Genomic DNA, 24302 nt, shown 5'->3' on the forward strand with positions numbered 1-24302 from the left:
CTGGCCGTTGCCATGAGGTCTAAGTGAGGAGTTCCCCAGCGCTTTATTATCAGATCCATCGCCTCTTCCGAGAGTTCCCACTCTCCTGGATCCAAATGCTGTCGGCTGAGGAAGTCCGCTTGTACGTTGTCGATGCCTGCTATGTGGGAGGCCGCCAGACACAGGAGATAGAGCTCCGCCCATTCCATTAACCTGTCGATTTCCAACGATACTAGACGACTCTTTGTGTCCCCCTGACGGTTGATGTACGCCACTGTGGTGGCGTTGTCAGACAGTACTCGAACTGCACGATGGCACACCAAGTGCAGGAATCCTTGCAGAGCTAGTCGAACCGCCCTGGCCTCCAGTCGGTTGATGGGCCAGGCCGATTGCTCCGCCGACCATCGCCCCTGAATCGAGCTGTCCTGACATACCACTCCCCAGCCCGATAGACTCGCATCCGTGGTCACTATCATCCAGTCTGGGGGCTCCAGGGACACCCCCTGAGCCAGACAATGAGCCTCGCAGAGTCTGGGATTGGAAGGACCGCCTGGTAATCCCGAGACACAGGCTTCCAACGGGAAAGCAAAGCTCTCTGGAGGGGTCGCAGGTGGGCAAAGGCCCACGGCACCAGGTCGATGGTGGAGGCCATGGTTCCCAAGACCTGAAGATAGTCTCACGCCGTCGGGACCTCGAGAGCCATGAATCTGAGGATCTGCTCGCGTAGAGCCTGCGCTTTCTCTGGGCTGAGGAACACCATAGCTGCTCTCGTGTCGAAATGAGCTCCCAGGAAGTCCAGCGCCTGAGACGGATGCAGCCTGCTCTTTGCGAAGTTGACGATCCACCCCAGGGAATTGAGAAGCTGTATTACCCTGTCGACCGCCTGTACCCCCTGCATTCGCGATTTTGCCCGGATGAGCCAGACGTCCAGGTAAGGATGTACCAGGATTCCTTCCCTTTGGAGAGCCGCCGCCACTACCACCATGATCTTTGTGAATACCCCTGGGGCCGTGGCCAGGCCAAAGGGTAGGGCCCGGAACTGAAAATGCTGTCCCAGAATCTTGAAGCGAAGGTACCCGCTGGTGGGCCTTGTGGATCGGAAAATGTAGGTACGCATCCGTAAGATCCAGTGAGGCCAAAAACTCCCCCGGGTGTACCGTCGCCAGCACCGAACGGAGCATCTCCATGCGGAAACGGGGAACCCTGAGGGAGTTGTTGACGGTCTTGAGATCCAGAATGGGTCGGAAAGTCCCTTCCTTTTTGGGAACTACAAAATAGATGGAATAGTGGCCCCAACCCAATTCGGAGGCCGCCACCGGCACTATCGCTCCCAATGCAAGGAGACGATCTAGGGCCTGCCGAATGGCCTGCCGCTTGAGAAGGGACCCGCAGGGGGAGAACAGGAACCTGTCTGGAGGTGTGTGCACAAATTCCAACGCGTAGCCTTGTCTTAGAATACTTAGAACCCATTGATCTGAGGTGATTTGGACCCACGCTTCGTAGAAGAGCGCAATTCGACCCCCCAACCGGGGAATCGACCCGTGGGTCCCCCTGGCATCATTGGGCCAACTTCAGAGAGGTGCCCGTACCATGTCCGTCCTTACCGGGCCGATGGCCCCGAAAGGACCAGTTCCAAGTGTGCGAGCGAGAAGAAGGGGTCCGAGGTGGTTGCTGTCTCGTGGAGCGTACCTTTCGCTGATTTCGGTACCGGTTTCTGTTGGTATTGAAAGATCTGTAAGGGCATGGTCGATCTTTCGGCAACTTATGGACCGCATTTTCGTTGAGTGACTTAATGATCTGATCCAGGTCTTCCCCAAACAGGTACTTGCCCTTGAAAGGGAGAGACCCCAGTCGGGTCTTGGAGGAAGCATCAGCCGACCAGTTCCTTAGCCAGAGGAGGCGATGGGCCGACACCGCTGCCACCATGGCCCGCGCTTGTACTCTGAGAAGATCATACAAGGCATCCGCTCCGTAGGCGACCACGGCCTCCAACCTGTCCGCCTGCTGGGCCTCAGCGTCCGGTAGGGTCTGTGAAGTGAGCAGCTGTTGTACCCACCGGAGACCCGCTCGCTGCGCTAGCAAACTGCAAATAGCAGCCCGCATGCCCAGCGCAGAGACCTCGAATACCCGCTTCAGGTACACTTCTAACTTCCGATCCTGAATATCGTTCAATGCCGTCCCGCCTGTGACGGGGATGGTCGTATGTTTTGTCACCGCTGAGACCGCCGAATCCACTGCGGGGATGCGGAGCAGCTCTAAGAAATCCGACGGGAGAGGATACAATTTTTCCATGGCTCTGCCAACCCTAAGATTGGCCTCCGGGGTATCCCACTCTCTGGCAATTAGCTGTAGAATAGTGTGGTGAGTGGGAAAGGCCTTTGCCAGTGGGCGAAGGCCCGCCAGGAGTGGGATCTGGTGCCACCGGATCCGGAGGAGGGTCTATATCCATCTCCTGTAGAATGTGTGGTATGAGATCATCTAATTCCCCTGCCTGAAAAATTCGGAGAACTCTGGGATCATCGCCCTCAACCTGGGCTGCCAGGGTGGGGTCCTCGGTGAGCGGATCCAGGAGAGGGTCTCCTCCCCCTGTTGGCTGCGGCGCTGTCAGGGTAGCAGGGGATCCCCGAGAGGGTCCCGGACCTCCCCCCGAAGGTGGAATGCTATCCTGAAGAAAAAGATCCCCCAGGGAGGGGGTTGGGCATGCCAGCTTAGCGGGAGGAGGACCCCCTCCTCCCATTAGAGTGTCCCTGCTATGTACAAAAGCCCTGTGCATCAGGACTATGAACTCCGGGGAGAAAGCAGGGACACCAGGGAAAAAATCACCCGAGTGCTCTCCAAGCTGCCTGACAGGCTGGACTCCGGCATCTGGAAACGGCAGGGTTGCCGAAATTTGGGCCTCTGCATCGTCGTCTGAGAAACAGGCGTTTGAATCTGTAAACAAGATGGCCGCTATTCCCGCGCTCCGCGGAAACAGGGCCTGCCGCTTTCTGCCCACGCGGTCCTGCAGCCACTCGGCCTCCCCCGGGGGGGAGGGGGGGGCTGTCCTCCCCTCCCGAAGAAACACTGGCGCGATGTCCTTCTCGGGACAGGTGTTATGCTAACCACGTAGATATTAGTGGAACCGCGGGCTAGACCGCTTACCTGGAGGTGACACCGGTAATACACAGTCCGAGTCAGGGCAGGCGGCAGACAATCAGGAACCAGAAGCAGATAATCCAAAGGCAGGCAGCAGGCAGCGAAATCCAGTACACAGTCCGAGTCAGGGCAGGCGGCAGACCATCAGGAACCAGAAGCAGATAATCCAAAGGCAGGCAGTAGGCAGCGAAATCCAGTACACAGTCCGAGTCAGGGCAGGCGGCAGACAATCAGGAACCAGAAGCAGATAATCCAAAGGCAGGCAGTAGGCAGCGAAATCCAGTACACAGTCCGAGTCAGGGCAGGCGGCAGACAATCAGGAACCAGAAGCAGATAATCCAAAGGCAGGCAGTAGGCAGCGAAATCCAGTACACAGTCCGAGTCAGGCAACAATCAATAGGCAGAAACCAAGGCAAATCCCCAGACGAAAGCTCAGAGAACAATCGTGGCCGAAGCAGTGAATCAGAGGAACTGCTCCCTTTAAATAGTCAAGTTTCCCGCGCAGAGGTGCCTCAGCCGGCGTCTGACGTCAGGGGGGCGTGGCCAGAACTCTGAATCGCGTGAGAATTGGTTCTCCTAGTCGCGCGAAGAAGCTGGCTTGTGTGCTGGAGAGAAACGCCGCGATCCTTACCCGATCGCGCTGCCGATGCCGCTGAATCCTTCTCGTGGCTCCCCGGACCCCGGACAGCCCCTCCCACACGCCGCGCCGCCGCGCCCCGCGCGGCCAAGGTAACAACAGGGGATCTCCCTGTCCACCACCGCCTTCACAACTCGCCGGCCACTGCATCGATGAAGGGAGGGGCAGCTAACGCACGCGAAACTAGCAGCAGTCAAGCCGGAACGGAGAGAATGCGGGCCCGGCCCGGTTCCCCACCCACCGACCCGAAGAGACCGTTGGGGAATGAGACTTCCCGACGGCAGGCGGCCCCGGGGAATGTGACTTCGCGGGGCCATGGGTCGGGAGGCTCCTCACACCACAGAGGCGGGGTCAAACAAAACGCGGGCAGGAGGAGAGGGATCGGCTCCACCGATTTGCACCCTCGGACCTGAACGCCGTGACACGGAGGATCCCCCGGCGACCTAGAACAAAAATAAGCACTTACCTCCAGCCCTGTGAAAGGAACAAACGGGAGGAGGCAGGAAATGACAGAAAAAAAACGGAAAGCAGTCTGTCAGCAAGTCACTGCTAATTAGGGAAAGCAAGCTCTTCCCTGTCTTTAACTTTTTAAGTGAGCTCAATCTCTAACCAATTAATAATTTTAAACAGTATTTGATCCCTCATAAAGAAAATAACAGAAAAGCCTAAGACCCTAAGGCCAAGTGCTGGGGACCTCAGTGTCCCCTGCTCACATCTGCTGGAGTCAGAACTATACTGAGAATTGAGACAGGGGAGGCGTGGTTATATGGGACCTCCCCTGAGAGTTTTTGTTCTGACTCCATCTGCTGGACGGGGGACATAACCCACCGTCTGGAATGATCCTGGTACGTACAGGGAAAAGTCTGATAAATTTCTACGTAATGAGCCTAAGGGAGGTCTGAGGGTTTTTTTTCTATATTTTTGAAGATATAAAAGAGGACTGATTTATTTAAGGCTGCAATTAGTCTGGCTTGTCCACAAAGAATAATTTAATTGCTAGATATTTTTAATGTACAGAATTTGTTTTATCAAGTGTATTTTTAATGTGAAGAATCAAAATGAAAATTAAAAAAAAAAACTGCATATCCCAAAAGGGAATAATAAGGTTTAAGTATATTCTAAATGAAGATGATACGGTTTGATACCATTTCAAGTGAAGGCCAACCTAAAAATCTTTATATAGAGGTTTATTCATTTTTCCTAAAATATACAGGATCTCTGTGGTACATATTCTTAGCATAAGATGTGATTATTTTTTATTTAATCAGTTATCTTTCTGCCCAAAAGTTTTCCAGTTCCTGTATTTGGGTAAATCTAGTTTTTACTATATTATTCTTTTCTGTGTAAACAAAAACAGAGAGAATAATTTCTGCTTTGATTAACAATGAATATCATATCACAAAAAAATAAGCTTACTTACATCATCTGTTTTGGATTTTTCTTTATGGAAATAGATGACCCAGTCTACTAATGCGTTCATTGATTTAGTAAAAAGTATTGACGCCTTACTTTCAGACCAAAACATCTTCACAAGAACGGCTGCTGGCTGTGGTTTATCTTCCAGAAAGTGAGAATTTGCCCATTCACATAACCTAACAGAAAAGATGAAGATTTATTTATTTATTTATTTATTTATAACTTTTATATACCGGCATTCGTAAAAAAAAACATCATGTCGGTTTACAGACAACTGAGAAAGGAAATTACAATGATAGATGGAGGAAGGATAGGAAGTTAAAAGGTGACAACTTTACTGTAGAGCCAACGGGCGCCACAGTTATTAAATGAGATTACATGTGGTTAACCAGGTTGGACATAAATTAATTATATACAAGAGGCGACAGAGTGGGGGGTAGCGCGGGGTGGGGATGAAGCGCATAGGGGAGGCGGGGTGGGGTAGGAACTGTACAAGGGGGCAGGTGGTGGCGATGGGAAGGAGAGGTGGTGACTGAATATCAGGAAGCCATAAAATGGATGGGGTGGTGAGGGAGGGAGGGTGTGTAGGGGGGCGGGGGGACACTGTACTAGGGAGAGGGAAATAATGAGTGTTGAGGAGAAGTCAAATGCTAGGGTTGAGAGGCGTTGGGATAGGCCTGTTTATAAAATATTATGTCAACTTGATTATATTTGCAAGATACTTCGCATCCTTCGTTTTTCAGTTTCCATTTTATTTTTTCCTGGGAATTTCAATGTTATAAGAAAAGGTCAGGAGAAAAATCAGTTGAAAAATCATTTATCCACAGATTTTTTGTTTAACATTGAAATTCCCAGGGAAAATAAAAACTGAAAACAAAGGTCCCTAAACATGCTTGATAACCCGGCTTGAAATAACATTGTTTCCATTTAGACCAGTGGTTCTCAACCCCCTCTTTGAGACACAACTAGCCACTCAAATTTTCAAGATATCCATAATAAATATGCATGAGATAGATTTGAAGACAATGAAAATGGTGCAGATAAATCTCTTATGCATATTAATTGGTTGAATGCCAGCTATCTCCTACTGTTGCTAGGGTGCTGCTGGTAGCTGCCAGTTCATGCCTTTGGAACCTCGAAATGTCCCACACCTGTGATGAATACTTTTAAAATATTTGTTCCAGGATGAACCGATCTGTTCAGCAGAGTTACTTACCTATAACAGATGTTCTCAGACGACAGCAGAATGTCAATCCTCACAAGTGGGTGACATCATCAGATGGAGCCTGGCACGGAATTTTTATCTCACAGTACCAGAACTCTGATCATGCCCATTGGACATGGGTAGCATGCCAAACTGTCACATGTCCACACAGGGACCCCTTCAATATAATTCCTTAGCGTATACTTTGAAAAGCCAACTCCAAAAGGAGGTGGGCAGGTTTCATGAGAATTGACATCCAGCTGTCTTTGGAAAACACCAGTTAAAGGTAAGCAACTCTGCTTTTTCTGAGAACAAGAAGGATGGCAATCCTCACAAGTAGGGAATGCCTATCTACAGACTGCCTTAAACAAAAAAAGGGGGAAAACCCAAAATAGTGTCAACAAGCAACATCAACAACTTTTTGGTGGAAATATGCCTTTTCTCTGTATATTTGTCTTTTATAGGGGTGGCCTGGAATAAAAACAGGCTCTGCAAGGGATGGAGTTGGTTCTATACCTCAAAAAGATTCCGCAGGACACACTGTCCAAACCTACTGTCAAGTCAGGAGTCTCTGTCCAACAATAATACAATATGAATTGTGGAAGAACTTCATGTTGCAGCCTTGCAGATCTCCTCCATGGAGACCGACAATAGGTGAGCTACCGAAGCTGTTATGGCTCTGATGCTATGAGCCTTGATATGATCCACCAGATTCAGGCCCGCCTGGGCAAACAGAAGGAGATGGAATCTACTAGCCAATTAGAAAGTGTGTGTTTGGTAATGGCAATCCCAGATTTATTGGTATCAAAAGAAACACAAAGTTGGGTAGAATTTTTATGGGCTTCAGTCCACTCCAGATAGAAGGCCAAGGCTCTCTTGCTGTCCCAACTGTTTCAGTTTTCATTCGTGTTGGTTAAGTTTGGAGGGATGAAGGTCTGATACTTTCTTAGGCAGAAACTTAAGATGTGTGTGCAGAACCACTCTATAAGGAAAAACTTGGTATAAGCGTGGATAAATCATAGAGCTTGGAGCGCAGAGACTCTGTGTTCCAATGTCACTGCTATCAAAAGTATGATTTCCCAGATATAAAGATCCATTGGATCCCTACTAGGAAAAGATGTAGGATCAAATCACTTTTATTTTGGGAGGAAACATAATAATGATAGTGTGGGTATATAGCTCTCCTATGTGGAAGAGAGTATTTGGTTGGTTCCTCTGGTATTTAAAGTCAGACCACTATCTCATGTTGTGGATTTTCTTTTTTGTTTTCTCAGGAGCAGCATGCCTCAGCTGTCCTCTGATTTTTCTGTTGGCTTACGATTTCATGCCTCCATGGAGCTTATTTTTGGATGGTAGTTTCTGTCCACCCTCCCTATCCTCTTTTCCTATTTTTTAATATTGATTATTTGAGTTCTGAATACCCAATAACCAGGGACTCTGGTCAGCTATTTTCTTTGCTGCTCTAACAAAGGGAGAGGTTTCTTCACTGAAAAGAAACCTGTGGATTATCAGTATCCAGAAGAGGGATGATTCCAGAGGAGAAAGAGAGGGGAGAAAGGAGTTGGAATGGACTTCCATAGGACCCAGGATCATGATTAAAGATTTTGAATGAAGAGGACAATAACTTGTGCCATTCAGGTACTGCGAGGAGAACAAAGTGTAAGACGACTACATGGAGAGGTAGGAGATAAAAAGACTGTTTTTGAAGAAACATCTAAATTGAATTACATCTTTATTATTTTACCTACATTGGGAGGGAAGTATAAAGCTTGTCCTAAACCAGTGGGATAGGAAAAACATTAGAATAAGACTGAATCAATTAACTTTACCATCTAAACCTTAAACAAGATTGTAAGAAGTCACAAGTTTATTTAAAAGCACTTGTAACTTCACTATTGAACTAAAGTGATGTAAAAAACATTTTCTTCTAATATCAGTAAAAGTATTGTTGGAAACCAAAGTCAGTTTCCAGTTTGCTTTTTACTGCAAAGTGACCTGGGACTTAAGTGTTGCAGTGTGAAGCGCCATGGAAGTTATTCCCCCTCCCGTAGGGAATCCAGATGTTTAAGACACTAGCAGTATGGGAAGTTTATCACCTAAACCTGTAAGTGAGATGTGACCTCTGGTACAACCAGCACAGGGGTTACACAGGTCAGGTACCTCTGCTCACAGGAGTCAGTTGGCTCAAAGGGAGTTTTCATCAGCTGGGTCAGTACCAAATTAAAATTCCAAGACAGAGCACTGGGAGATTTCTAACTAAGTTAGCCTTACATAAATTGGACAACCAAAGGCTGTACAGAGATGGGTCTACATTCTACATGTTGGTGATAGGTATCACTGCTTTGAGGTGTATCCTTACCTAGTTGGTAAGAATCTTGGAAAGGGTCTTAAACACTTGGTAAAGACCTTAGCTTTCTCTGAGGTATTGCCTGTTCAAGGAAAAGAAGAAGAAAACTACTTCAGCATGTGGCTCAAAACCTGGTGTACGGAAGGGGACGTGAAGGACTTCCTCCATAACTGCACTGCCCAACTCTGATCTGGAACATCACAACTGTTTCTCCCAGAGGTGCGGCCCTGAAGTCAGCAAGAGGCGCCTGCTTGTGCTTCAAAAGGAGATGCCCAGTGGTGGAACAGTGGGAAGTGAAAGACTTCCTCTTTAGTTGCGTTACCCAACTCTGGCCTGAAACATCGTGGCTGTTTCCCCTGGAGGTGCGGCCCTGATGTCAGCAAGAGATGCCTGCTTGTGCTTCAAAAGGAGACGTTCAGCAGTGTGCTGCCACCTGCAGCCATGTGGCAAAGGGGTGCGCTGCTAAGTTCCGCTTTTTTTGGGCATCTTAGTTTTGTTTGCTTGGTCTCTAGTCCTGCTTCGTTTCCCCCCCCCAATTTGGATAGGTAAAAGGATGTTCAGGAAAGGCTTTATGGAGTGCTTTGCAATGGGAAGAGTCTTTTCAGAGATAAGGTTAAGGAAGGGGTGGCTAAGATTAACATCCACTGTACAATGCTTCAGACCTTTTCCATTCAGTGTTGGAGTTGCTAGGGTTCATCATAAACTACCCCAAATCCTACTTTAGGCCGTCATCTCAATTGAAATTTATAGGGGCACTGATAGACAGGAGTTGGATAAGAGCTTTCCTTCTACACCAGAGGATTAACACATTGATATCCATAGTGGAAAGGATAATAGTGATTCAGCAGAAGTTGAGGTTGTTGGTCCATGTTAATCCTTTGTACATCATCACATGAGAAGAACCCATTAGACCCCCAGGTTGCAATAGCATTAAGCCACTCAAGATCTTCTGGACAGCATCTACATCACCTGTCTCTGAAGGATTTCCTGTCCTTGTGGCCAATTCATTGTAATCTGACCATGGAATACCTTCTGGATTTCTCCAGTGTAAATTGTCCTGACTACCTATGCTCCTGAGATGGACTCTGCACCCAGGAGAGAGTAACAATATTCAACATGAACAATTAGGAAGAATTAGGATCATACCTCTTGGGTCAAGGGAATGTTACTGGAGTCATGTACTTGGAGGGCAAGGAACATGTCCTAGCAGACAGGTCCTGAATCCCACGAATGGTCCCTGGGCAGGGAGATAGCAAGCCATATATTCCATGAATGAGGCCCACCCATGGTAGCTCTGCATTCCCGCTGAACAGAAAGGTCCTGCTTTTCTGCTCCAGGAGAACTTGAGGCAAACTAGTCTGAAACACCTTTGTCCTGCATTAAAATCAGGGTTTACAATACATGTATGTTCCATTTTCTCCAGTGGCAAAGACCTTGTTTAAGTTCAGAAGAGACCCGTGGATGATGATTCTCAAAAATGCCTATTGGCCAAGAGAGATTCAGTTTCTACTCCTGCAGGAGATGTCCATCAGGAATCCAATCAGGCTGAGGAATTCCCCAAAATTCATCACTCAAGATTGGGGGCTGTTGCACCTTCCCCATATGAATCATTGGTCCTTAACAGCTACAATTTAAAAAGGTAGCCCTGCAACCCCTGGATCTTCCTGAGGATATGTGTCATATTCTTCTGAAGGAAATCCTATGGTTTAATGTGAAGATTTGCCTTGTAGTGTTAGTGAAAGTCTCTATATCATTTCTCCTGGCTCCACACACAAATTCCTCGATTATCTTCTACATCTCTCTGAGTCAGGTCTTAAGAACAACTCAGTTATGATTAACCTCAGTGCAGATGGCATTTAGCATCACGATGAAGAAGGTAAACCCATCTCTGTACAGCCTCTAGTTGTCCATTTCATACAAGGCTTGCTTCTCTTGAAATCTCACATCAAGCCTCCAAGTATGTCATGGGACCTCAGTGAGGTATTCACTCAGTTGATGAAAGTTCCCTTTGAACCTATAAACTAATGTGAGCTGAAGTACTTGACCTGGAAAGTCATATTTTTGGTAGCAATCACTGCAACTCACAGAATCAGTAAGCTGCAGGCACTAACATATATATAGTAACATAGTAATGACTGCAGAAAAGGACCAATGGTTCAACCAGTCTGCTCAGCAAGCTTCTTATGATAATATATGCCTTGCCATGTAGGTCACCCCTAAGTTTCTCTTAACGGGGTTTCCATTGCTTTTGATAAGGGTAGCAATATTTACAAGCAACTGTCAAACCCATAAAAAATTACTTCTAGCAACATTTTTTTTTTTTTTAACAGAGAGAGAAGCCTTCCTGAAAATTTAGGCAATGCTGACTTGCTTTGCTTTTGTACTTGGCCGTAGAAGCAGTCCGGTGCTTTTTCCCTTATGTCTGAATATCAGAATTACAGACTGTAAAAGTGAGGGCCCATGTTTGTTGCCGTCTGAATCCATTCCCACCCCCGAAGTCATCAAAGTGGAGAGTGATGATATAGTTGCATTAAAATTATCAAGGCTTATTGGTTGACGGTTGTAATCTCTGTGTTTACGCTAGTCTGAAACATCTTTTTCCTGTGTTAAAATCAGGGTTTACAATACAACTTTCACACCAAGCGGATTACCCCCATGCACTCTTTTCTTCCTTTCTATTCTTTAGCCTTTAGGGACCCACAATAATTATCCCATGGCTTTTAATTTTTTGACTTTTTTTGTCTTCACTACCTCCTTTGGAAAGGCATTCCAGGAATCCACCACCCTCTCCGTGAAGAAATATTTCCTGATGTTGGTTCTGAGTCATTACCCCCCCCCGAAGTTTCAATTCGTGACCCCTAGTTCTACTTTTTCCTTTCCAATGGGAAAGGTTCGAAGTTCATGCATCATTAAAACATTTCAGTTATTTGAAGGTCTGTATCATAACTTTCCTGTACCTTGTCCTTGTGTGACCATGAATCCTAGGGGGCGCATTTCGCAGCTTGACTTTATAGAAAGTACTTTGAGCACCCTGAGACCGGCCCATTGGAATTGGCATCAGAGACACTGACATTAAGATCCAGGAGCTGCATTGGATGCTAGTGGCACATCGGCATCAAGAGGGCATCAAACTCCCTTGACATCAGACACTGTCATCTGTAATTTCCCATTCAAAGAAAGCAAAGGATTCAGCCTCTTTGTTCCGGTATCAAGGAGTTTTGATGCTAAGTGAAGGCTAAGAAGCATCTTAGGGAATAGCCACTGCTATTAATTGCATCAGTAGCATGGGATCTTCTTAGTGTTTGGGTAATTGCCAGGTTCTTGTGGCCTGGTTTTGGCCGCTGTTGGAAACAGGATGCTGGGCTTGATGGACCCTTGGTCTGACCCAGCATGGCAATTTCTTATGTTCTTATGTTCATCAGCATCAGTTTCTGTCAATGTGCAATTACAGTAGCAGAGACATGCTAAGAGAAATTAGAGAAGCTAACCAAATTGGTAGTGCAGTAATAATGGGAGACTTCAATTACCCCAATACTGACTGGGTAAATGTATCATCGGGACATGCTAGAGAGATAACGTTCCTGGATGGAATAAATGATAGCTTTATGGAGCAATTGGTTCAGGAACCGACGAGAGAGGGAGCAATTTTAGATCTAATTCTCAGTGGAGCACAGGACTTGGTGAGAAAGGTAACGGTGGTGGGGCCACTTGGCAATAGTGATCATAATATGATCAAATTTGATTTAATGACTGGAAGAGGAACAGTGTGCAAATCCAAGGCTCTCGTGCTAAACTTTCAAAAAGGAAACTTTGATAAAATGAAAAAAATTGTTAGAAAAAACCTGAAAGGAGCAGCTACAAAAGTAAAAAATGTCCAAGAGGCGTGGTCATTGTTAAAAAATACCATTCTAGAAGCACAGTCTAGATGTATTCCACACATTAAGAAAGGTGGAAAGAAGGCAAACGATTACCGGCATGGTTAAAAGGGGAGGTGAAAGAAGCTAATTTAGCCAAAAGATCTTCATTCAAAAATTGGAAGAAAGATCCAACAGAGGAAAATAGGATAAAGCATAAACATTGGCAAGTTAAATGTAAGACATTGACAAGACAGGCTAAGAGAGAATTTGAAAAGAAGTTGGCTGTAGAGGCAAAAACTCACAGTAAAATGTTTTTAAAATATATCTGAAGCAGAAAGCCTGTGAGGGAATCAGTTGGACCATTAGATGATCGAGGGGTTAAAGGGGCACTTAGAGAAGATAAGGCCATCGCGGAAAGATTAAATGATTTCTTTGCTTCGGTGTTTACTAAAGAGGATGTTGGGGAGGTACCCGTAATGGAGAAGGTTTTCATGGGTAATGATTCAGATGGACTGAATCAAATCACGGTGAACCTAGAAGATGTGGTAGGCCTGATTGCAAACTGAAGAGTAGTAAATCACCAGGACCGGATGGTATACACCCCAGAGTTCTGAAGGAACTAAAAAATGAAATTTCAGACCTATTAGTAAAAATTTGTAACCTATCATTAAAATCATCCATTGTACCTAAAGACTGGAGGATAGCAAATGTAACCCCAATATTTAAAAAGGGCTCCAGGGGCGATCCGGGAAACTACAGACCGGTTAGCCTGAACTCAGTGCCAGGAAAAATAGTGGAAAGTGTTCTAAACATCAAAATCACAGAACATATCGAAAGACATGGTTTAATGGAACAAAGTCAGCATGGCTTTACCCAGGGCAAGTCTTGCCTCACAAATCTGCTTCACTTTTTTGAAGGAGTTAATAAACACGTGGATAAAGGTGAACCGGTAGATGTAGTATACTTGGATTTTCAGAAGGCGTTTGACAAAGTTCCTCATGAGAGGCTTCTAGGAAAAGTAAAAAGTCATGGGATAGGTGGCGATATCCTTTCGTGGATTGCAAACTGGATAAAAGACAGGAAACAGAGAGTAGGATTAAATGGATAATTTTCTCAGTGGAAGGGAGTAGACAGTGGAATGCCTCAGGGATCTGTATTGGGACCTTTACTTTTCAATATATTTATAAATGATCTGGAAAGAAATACGACGAGTGAGATAATCAAATTTACAGATGACACAAAATTGTTCAGAGTAGTTGAATCACAAGCAGATTGTGATAAATTGCCGGAAGACCTTGTGAGACTAGAAAATTGGGCATCCAAATGGCAGATGAAATTTAATGTGGATAAGTGCAAGGTGATGCATATAGGGAAAAATAACCCATGCTATAATTACATAATGTTGGGTTCCATATTAGGTGGTACAACCCAAGAAAGAGATCTAGGCGTCATAGTGGATAACACATTGAAATCGTCGGTTCAGTGTGCTGCAGCAGTCAAAAAAGCAAACATAATGTTGGGAATTATTAGAAAGGGAATGGTAAATAAAATGGAAAATGTCATAATGCCTCTGTATCGCTCCATGGCGAGACCGCACCTTGAATACTGTGTACAATTCTGGTCGCCGCATCTCAAAAAAGATATAATTGCGATGGAGAAGGTACAGAGAAGGGCTACCAAAATGATAAGAGGAATGGAACAGCTCCCCTATGAGGAAAGACTAAAGAGGTTAGGACTTTTCAGCTTGGAGAAGAGATGGCTGAGGGGGGATATGATAGAGATGTTTACAATTATGAAAGGTCTAGAACGGGTAGATGTGAATCGGTTATTTACTCCTTCGGATAGTAGAAAGACTAGGAGGCACTCCATGAAGTTAGCATGGGGCACATTTAAAAATAATCGGAGAAAGTTCTTTTACTCAACGCACAATTAAACTCTGGAATTTGTTGCCAAAGGATGTGGTTAGTGCAGTTAGTATAGCTGTGTTTAAAAAAGGATTGGATAAGTTCTTGGAGGAGAAGTCCATTACCTGCTATTAAGTTCACTTAGAAAATAGCCACTGCCATTAGCAATGCTAACATGGAATAGACTTAGTTTTAGGGTACTTGCCAGGTTCTTATGGCCTGGATTGGCCACTGTTGGAAACAGGATGCTGGGCTTGATGGACCCTTGGTCTGACCCAGTATGGCATGTTCTTATGACATTCTGGCTGTGGCTATGAATCCCCCCAAAGCATTCTCATAAAGAGGAGAGCTTGTCTTTGATGCATTCCAGGAGACACCTCATGTTTCCCAGGAAGATGTAGCCATCTCTCCTGCCTCCTAACCTGTGTTGGAATCTGCACTCTTTGAGAAGGAGTTGGCAGGAAGATCCAGCAGGCCCTGGATAAGGCATTGCAGAGTATCAGTGCTCCATCATTGAGCGTATCAATGCCAATGCAAACTGATTTCCAGTTGGGCGCTGGAAGTCCTACAGTTGCCAGGCAGCTCAGTACCAATACCAGTTCTTGGAGGGGAATCGGCATCGATGGTGGCTACACTGATGGTGATCTTCAGCCCATTGGGAGGGGGAGAGGTGAACTTCCCTGAGATGCAGAAGTTCCTTGGGGGTCTAGGTCTTAAAAGACAAGAGCTCCCTTTTCGATGGTCTTGTCTATATATGTATTCTTGTCCCTGGCATATCAGTCGAGTTCGCACTCCCAAGTGTTCCTGGGAGTACAGCTACCAATCTGAAGGTGGCTCCAAAGAAGAGGAATTGTAAGTAAGTTTAGGGGTGCAGGGACCTGTCTGATACAGGACACTTTCAGTTCCCCTCCCACTTCACTTCACGATTCTACATTCAGAAAAAGACAACAGGTTCTCCTCAGAATTAGACTTTTATTTATCGGATTTTGCAGGATTTAGCATTTAGACGATAACAATTCATGTCTCTAACATCCTGCCCACTAAGCACCAGTTTATCCTAAAGATAACCATGGGTGGTTTCAAACATGCCATAAACCTTAGCTTGCCTAATATATTAATACTTATGGCTAACTTACTTACCCCCCTGTTCCCAACTTCAGGTGATTTCCCTGTTTACCTCTGAAGCGGGCTCAGGCTGGAGATCTGCAGAATGTGGGCAGGGGAAAAGGCTTGCTTCCTGGTCTGGTGCTGGTAGAGCTGCCGGGCTGTCTGAGGGCTTACTTCCAGGTCTGGTACTGGCCGATCTGCCAGGCTGCTCTCAGCTCTTCACCTGCCTCAGACTCTGTACTACCATCTGACCTTAGGCAGGGTGTCTCCTCTCTCTAGTCTCCTGGCCAGACCTAGTCTTCTTCCTCTTCGATAACAGGGGGTACTGGGCTGCTTCGGGTCTGCTCTTTTTTTTCTCTCTATATTTGCCCTCCAATGTTACACTTTCCAGCTAATAAATATGCATAAGCTCACAATTAATCATGTAGTGGGTGGAGGCTCTTTGCCACATTGCAGGTCTTTCCCCCCTCCTCTTTTTCTTTGGGGAGTGAGGGTCCTGCCACATCTGTATGCCAAGCTGTATGCCAGTGTCAGCATTTTCTCCATTTCAGAATGCTCCCCCTTCATCTAAGAGTGGAGTCCCTCTGACCTCTGGACTTCCCTTGGCTGGTTCGTGACTTCTGCTTATGAGCTTAAGTTGCTGCATTGTCCCTCTGCCTTGGTTTTATTTACACAGGAGCTTACAAACAGGCAGATCTTGATAAATATCATGCTGTTCTGGTTTAAAGTTCTCATTTGGGCAAAGTTTCTTTTCTTTAGCTGTGACAGTGTTTTTGGGTCAGTCAGCATATTTATCTGCCTCCTACTTTGGCTACTCTGATTCATATTAGGTGCTTTCAGTGGTTAAACATGGGATATCTCCCTACAGAATCAACATGTCTTCCTTCTGACCACTCTACTTTGCAGAAAAGAAGGAAGTCCCACCTGAGGACATCTTCTTCACTTGCTTCATCCAGAGACTGGCTAAGGCTGTTCCATTATCTCTGCAGGAGGAGGATAAGTCCAGGAATAAGATGCTGGACATTCTTCAGTTCATGGAGCCTTCTAAGGAGATTGTGGCATTCCCAGTGCATGAGATCCCTCAGGAGGTATAGATGAAGTATGAGGGAGGACCCTCTCTCTCTGGCTCCTATGAACAAGGGATATACCTCATCCAAAAGACTCCCAGATTCAAAAAGAGACAATTACTATTCCAGTCTGTGGTGGTTGAATCCACTCTCGAGAGTCAAGAGCACCAGAACTCATTTCTTGGGGCCCCAAAGCAAGAACTCCAGAATCTTGGCTCTTTGGGAGAAAAGCATAGCTCCCTGAGAAACCTAAGGCCCACATAATTTCTTATTAGCAATTCATGGGCAGTAATTGCAGAACATCCTGAAGCAGCTGTGGAAAGATGCAGTAGGTTCTTCAGAGGCAGAGTAATAACTTCCAGTCACTGGTGGACAATGGTATGGAATGTGGAAAACACATGGTCAGCTTGACTGTTGATGTTTTCAAAATGGCATCAAGATTTTCTGCCATGGGGATTGGTCCTTACAGACTTGCCTGGCTGCGGGCCTCAGACCTCCAACCTTAGGTCCAGGAAAGACTTGCAGTTGTGCCATGAACTGGAAGGAATCTCTTTAGAGAAAGGATGGAGGGATGGACAGATGAAAAAACATGTGCAGTGCTTCAGCAACTCTTTATAACTACTCCAGACCCATCCTCCTTAGCTAGGAGGTAGATGAGTGTTGAGCCAAGGTAATACTTCTATCATCCAAGGAGGTGTTTACCTCCGCCCCTAAGTCTTGTCAGCAGCAGGCCTCTTGTGCCCACCTAAGTCTGCTGACTGGATGATGGAGACCATAGTCCAGTCACAGTACCTGTGCCAGAGGAGCTTCCTGTCGGGGGCAGGCTGAGTTTTTATGTAAACTGTTGACCCAGTATAACCGTGAATGCATGGGTCCTCAGCATAATAAGAAAAGAGCACAGATTGTACCTATTGAATGTCTCCCCTTATTGCCAATGGACCTTGCTTAGAGAATGACTTAATATCAGAAAGTACTACAAGAGGAACTTTCCTCTCTCTTGGAGACCAATGTATCTGAAGGTTGTTGACGTGAGCTCCCCATCCCAAGTTGGATGCACCCATGGTCAAGATGACCTGAGGAGTTGGTTGCTGGAATGGTAGGCCAGCCTGTAAGGCAGGCTGGTTTGCCCACCAGTGGAGAGAGAGACATAACTGGTGGGTGACTCATATTAGAGACAACAGTGGCTGAACAGCTTGGATCCACTGAGATTTCAAAGTCCATTGAGTCCTTCTCATGGCTAACTTCGCCGTAGGGGTCACGTTGACTGTAGACGCCATGTGGCCCAGTAGTATAAGAAATTGATGGGCAGAGGTGAACTTGCAGCTGGTCAAAGAGTTTGCCAGATTCACTTGATTGTTCGCACCGGTCGCTTGGAAGAAAAGCTTTTGCGACTGTGGTGCCGAGGTCTTCTCCGATGAAAGTGAGGAGCTGAGACGGGTTAATATATGATTTTTGATAGTTGAGTAGGAATCCCAGGGAATGCAACAGGCTTATGGTGCTTTCCAAGGCAGTGAGAGTTCCCTGTCTGGATGGACTCCTGATTAGCCAATCGTCTAGGTAGGGAAAAACATGAATGCTGTTTTTTCTTAGATGTGCAGCAGCTACTGCCAGGCATTTTGTGAACACCCGAGGTGCTGAGGCTAGCCCGAATGGTAGGACTCGGTATTGGAAATGTTTTTCTCCCACTACGAATCTTAGATATTTTCAATGTTGTAGGGAAATGGGTATGTGAGCGTAGGCTTCTTGAAGATCCAGAGAACAGAGCCAATCTCCTTGATGTAGTAAGGGAAGGATGGTTCCAAGGGAGACCATCCGGAATTTTTCTTTTTAAAGAAATTTGTTGAGATTGCGGAGGTCTAATATGGACGGAGACCGCCTATTTTCTTTGGAATTAAGAAATAGCGGGAGTAGAACCCTCTGCCTTGTTTTGACCGGGGAATGGGTTCGACAGCCCTGGTAATCAGCAGGGTGGAGAGTTCTAACCGAAGTTGAGATGTTATTGCGTTGTCTGCCCACAGTGGAGTGGATGGGGAATCCGGGGGTATTATTTGGAATTTGAGATGGTATCCCTGATTCAGGATGGCTAACACCCATTGATCTGTGGTGATGAGGCTCCAGTGGTGTATGAAATAATGGAGCTGACCTCCTACAGGCAAGTCGGGTCTGGGATTGTTGGAGAGGCTTCTGCTCTCTGGAAATTTTTCAAAACCCGGATGCTGGTCCTGTTTGCAGGGGTGGCTGAGTCTTTGTTTTGAACGACGTGGACGTCCTCTTTGAAGTGGTCGGAAAGGACGCACGCTAGATGCAGGTGGGTAGTACCTACGAGGTCGATAGAAGAGTTTTCTGGTATCCCTTCTTGCGGGTTTTCGCGCCTAGGATGGCTGGTCTGATGGCAATTTGGAAAGCTGGCGGAGTGTCTCATGGTGATCTTTCAATTGTGATAAAGATCTTGAATCTTCTCTCCAAAGAGATTGTCTCTGGAGCATGGGACATCTGCTAGTCTTTCCTGTACCTCTGATCTTAAATCCAAAGCCTTTAGCCAAGCCCATCTTCCTGCGCTGATTCAAGCAGCTGACATACGTGCAGATGTTTCAAAAGAGTCATATGCTGCCCGAACTTCGTGCTTGCCTGACTCAAGATCTTTTTTAATAAGGGCGTTGAGTGTTACTTGCTGCTGTTGAGGTAGATTGTCATCTATGTCTTACACTTGTTTCCACAAGTTTCTTAGATATTGCGTTATATATAATTGATATGCCGCAATGCGGGACACGAGCATGGACCCCTGGAAGACTTTTTTTCCTAACCCATCCAGAAATTTCTGTTCTTTTCCCGGAGGGGCAGATGAGTGAGGTTTTTGCTTCCTTGCTTTCTTCTGTGCTGATTCTACCACAACTGACTGATGAGGCAGTTGTGGTTTCTGAAAACCTGGTGTGTGTTGGACCAGGTATGTTGCGTCCATTCTTCTGTTAACAGGTGGCACAGAACAGGGATGCTCCCATAGGCGGTGCTGGAGATCTAGGAGCACTTCATGGATTGGTATAGCCATGACTTCCTTGGGTGCATCCACAAACTGGAGGACCTCCAGCGTTTTATGTCTGGTGTCCTCTTCTGTAACCAGCTCAAAAGGAATAGTAACTGCCATTTCTTTAATGAAATTTGCAAAAGAAAGGTCCTCTGGTGGGACTTCCTTCTTTCTTCTGGTGGAGAAGGTTCAGATACAAGGTCTTCTGTATCTGTGTCAACGTCCTCCCAAGGACAGTAGTGGGGTTGGAAATGGGACCCCGGTGGATGCAGAGTGTCTTGTGGAAGAGGATACTTTGGCATCGTTGCAGTTTTGTAAACCCGATGGACCAGGTAAGGGATCCGAATCCCCATCATCTTCTTCCGATGAGCCTGGAATGGGTATAGCTGGAGTCATCAGAGGATCCATCGGTAGTATTGGCAGAATTTTCAGAAGATCCATCGATGGTATGGATGGAGTCATCGGAGGATTCATCGACGGTTTTGGTACAGGCTGTGGGAAGGCACCGATTAAGGCACAGAGTCTGCTGAGCAGAGGTGCCAGTACTGATGGCTCCGGTGTTGGTGCCAACGTTGGTGTTGGTGAAGGTTGCAATTTTTGAAAAACCTCGATGACTGCCTGTTGAATCATGGAAGTCACTTCTTCCCTAGAGTCTGGGACCGGATCCACTATCACAGGAGAAGGTAAGACTGGCGCTAGTGGCTCTTCCACATTTGGATGTGGTGGCACAATCTCCAACACCGATCCCGGTGGAGAGCACCTCAGTCTCTCAGGTACAGAGGGGCAGGACGGCTCTTATACCCGGGCCCGCTTTGCCATCGACTCGATAGCCATCGATGCCGATGCGGTAACCGGTTCTCCGGATGGAACAGAGTCGGATTGATGAACATGGCGTTGCTTCTCTCGATGCTGTTTGCTAGAGATAGAGGACGATGCTATCGAAGATCCCGATGGAGATGGAGACGGACGGTCTCCGGACTTCTTCTTTTGTATGTTTTTCAGTGGAGGAAGGAATCTTCTTCGGTGACGACTGTGAAGATGTCGATGGAGAGATTTTCTTAAAAAGTTCCTCCATTTTGTCCAGTCGGACATGCCTGCCCTTCTGAGTCATCTGAGCGCAGGTGGAACATGCGCGGACATCGTTGCCTGATCCCAGGCAAAGTACCAGATGTCCTATGGGTCTGTTATTGACATCGTTCGGGGGGCAATTTGGACACTTCTTAAATCCCGTGGCCATGGTAAAAAATAAGGCCGGGTAACGGTTGGTGGTGTGTGGATACTGAAGTGAGGTAACAGGGACCGACTAAAAAAATGACCAAAAACAGTACTCACTGAACAGGTTGTCGAAGGGAGACCCGTGTAGGGTATTTTTTGACAGAAAATATCAATTTTTCCATGAGGAAAGGTTTGTGAGAGAACTGACAGAGCTAATAGCAACGCGGAAAAAAAGAGACTGAAGGGAGACCCCTGTGGCTGCAGGGATCATGGCATGCTGGGCATGCTCAGCGTGCCACTCAAAAGTTTCTAGAAACTTTGACAGAAAATTTTCCGTGATAGGGCTCCATTCAGTGATGTCACCCATATGTGAGGACTACCATCCTGCTTGTCCTGGGATAACACCATTATTAAATAGGTCTTATGTGAGCTGCCTACAGTTATTCTTCTGTAGGAGGAATTCAGACTACTGGTGATCTGATCTGTCGATGACCAGAAGCCCCACCCCCTCCATGGGTGACATGGACCACCATCATTGAGAATTTAAAGGTTGCCTCAGGTAGGACTGTAAACTTGCCTCCATCAATTTCTGCACTTTCCATTTTACTCATGCCTGATACTATTCTGCAGGGAGAATTTGGACAGTTGCGAACATCATCTGCTGACACCGACCAGATGCTCCTCCCCTCTGTGGGTGATAGGGACTCCCAGCCAGCATAGAACATTTAAGGACTTGTCTCAGCAGGACCCAGCTTGACAGGTTCACGCCAAAGGGTACTATTCCTTTGTGCATCCCTTAGTGCAGCCAAAGATAACCAGAACTATATTTAATTGAATGGGCCGATTTTATGCTGAAATGAGTAACTTTTATGATTATGTCTGTGGTATTCTGACTATTTTTGTGGATTCAGCCTTTTTATCTTCTTTTGATAATGTTTCTTCTACTGATGTTTGTATGTGTGTTGTCATTTGTAAATGTTTTGTTTTAAGAGTATTTTATTGTATTTTTATGCTTATATGTATTTGCAATTTTTTGAAAGCTGCCTTCATGTATATTTAAAGACAGTATATGAAATAAAGTAACCAACTAACGAAAGTATACAACATACATTAATCAAAACCGGGCATAAAACAGTTTGAAAGACTTAACAGTGGAGATCATTAAAGTTTCTGTATCTATAGGGTGAAAAAGCGTTGCTGTGTACTATCAAAGTGCTGAAAAAAAAAGAGGATTTGAATGACTTATTTTGGACAAAAAGCTACCCTCTTTTTACCACTTCTCACCTTTCACTCAAAGCTTGCACTTCAGCTTGAACTACATCAAGGACAAATTTCAGGAGAGTCTCATGAACAATCTTCTGTTCCTTAAGCTCCATTTCTTGATTAGAGATTGCATGGCAAAAGCATTTACTGTTAAGACAAGACCTGTAAAGACATCCATCTCAAAGTCAGTGCATTCTTTTCTTTCTAACTTATCATCTATTCTATTTATATATATATATATATATATATATATATATATATATATATATATATATATATATTTAAATGTCTTGCGTTGGTCGGTGACACTGTCTGTGGCCACTAAGTGGTGCTCGGAACAGTGGAAAGTGCACTGTGCAAACGCAATATGCTCTGTCTACAAAATTCTGTTGCACACACAAATAAAGGTGCAATCACACATAAGCTGCTATTAACCAGACAATCCAAGCAACACTAGGTAATATTCACTAATATGCTCTGTCTGTGAAGCCCTGTCTCTCATGCTCCCACACATAGGTACAGGCAGGCATAGGCACACGCACATAGGTGCGCACAAGCACCCACAAGCTCACACACACTGGCTTGTATATGCATACACACACACCTGTCGTCATAAATTTAAAACTTTGTATTTTTATAACATTTTTAATCAAATAAAATCAATCACTTGTCTGGCTTCAAATGCATTCCTGAGTATAAACCACACAGAATATCTTCAAACACTATACCCCGATAAGGATCGGTGTTTCAAAAAAGGATCTGCATCAGGGGAATTTTTAGATGTCCGTCTCATATAGCTGTGTTGGACATGGAACAGTTTTCAGTAATTTTATAGCTGCATATCCATCTTGCACGATAAAATAAATTAAAATCATTTGTGGAAGATGACATCTAAAACTTTAAAAATCTGAATGCCTCAATATATAGAATTAAGTGATAGCACAAGTCAACATGACTAAGTTCAATGCACTAAACAACAACAACCTACGTTGCAAAAACCAGCATATTCACTTATTTTAAAATCAAAAGCTTCATCAGAAGAGAACTAAGTGGAAGTATAACTTATCTACACTTCCTAACTTTATATTTCCTAACATTGTTCTTGAGTCTTCCTCCTTGGAGTTTTATATAGTGACCTCTAGTTTTATAGCTTCCTTTCTATTGAAAGAAATTTGATTTTTGCGAATCATTAACTCTTTTCAGGTATTTGAAAGTCTGTATATCATATCTTCCCTGTCTCTTCTCTCTTCCAGAATATACATTTTAAGCTCCTTCAGTCTCATCTCAATTGCTTGCTGTACAGATTTTAACATTTTGGTCACCTTTCTCTGGATTGCTTCCTGTTACCTCGGCCGCGCGGGATAGAGCAGGGCAGCGCGCGGGTGGGATCAGTCAGGATCCGGGGAGCAGCAGGACGGACATCGTAGCGTCTTCTCCGCGGCCCGGTGGTGGTCGGGGCATTTTCCTGCGTCAGGCGCGCCAGCACTCCGGCACGGAACAAGGCACAAAGCATCGCGCGATTCGGGGGATGGTCACGCCCCCTGACGTCAGACGCCGGGAGAGGCGCATTTGCGCGGGAAAAAGGGTTATTTAAAGAGAGCAGTGTCTCTGGCTCTCTGCTTCGGCCACATTGGTTCCTTGGACTCTTCTGTGGGATTAGCTGCTGTTTCGCTGCCTTTTGACCCCGACTCGGACTGCCTATCGGACTACTCTGCTTGCTGCCTGCCTATTCGGATTATCTGCTTGGTTCCTGTTTGATCGCTGCCTGCCCCGATTCGGACTGCCTACTGGACTACTCTGCCTGCTGCCTGCCTATTCGGATTATCTGCTTGGTTCCTGTTTGATCGCTGCCTGCCCCGACTCGGACTGCCTACTGGACTACTCTGCCTGCTGCCTGCCTATTTGGATTATCTGCTTGGTTCCTGTTTGATCGCTGCCTGCCCCGACTCGGACTGCCTACTGGACTACTCTGCCTGCTGCCTGCCTATTTGGATTATCTGCTTGGTTCCTGTTTGATCGCTGCCTGCCCCGACTCGGACTGCCTACTGGACTACTCTGCCTGCTGCCTGCCTATTTGGATTATCTGCTTGGTTCCTGTTTGATCGCTGCCTGCCCCGACTCGGACTGCCTACTGGACTACTCTGCCTGC

The 24302-nt window shown here is 45.9% G+C and overlaps 1 protein-coding gene across 4 annotated transcripts in view; it reads right to left on the reverse strand.

The window, feature by feature from the left end:
• Window positions 1-24302, reverse strand: part of SLF1 (SMC5-SMC6 complex localization factor 1) — a 358950-nt gene that overhangs the window by 173742 nt on the left and 160906 nt on the right. For all 4 annotated transcript variants that reach the window (XM_029573230.1, XM_029573211.1, XM_029573221.1 and 1 more), the window contains 2 exons: window positions 22175-22315; window positions 5172-5343 (listed from right to left, as the gene is read on the reverse strand). In XM_029573230.1, coding sequence (XP_029429090.1) covers window positions 5172-5343; window positions 22175-22315 — 313 coding nt within the window. The remainder of the gene's footprint in view (window positions 1-5171; window positions 5344-22174; window positions 22316-24302) is intronic.

Source organism: Rhinatrema bivittatum, chromosome 1, assembly GCF_901001135.1.
Source record: "Rhinatrema bivittatum chromosome 1, aRhiBiv1.1, whole genome shotgun sequence".
NCBI lineage: Eukaryota > Metazoa > Chordata > Amphibia > Gymnophiona > Rhinatrematidae > Rhinatrema > Rhinatrema bivittatum.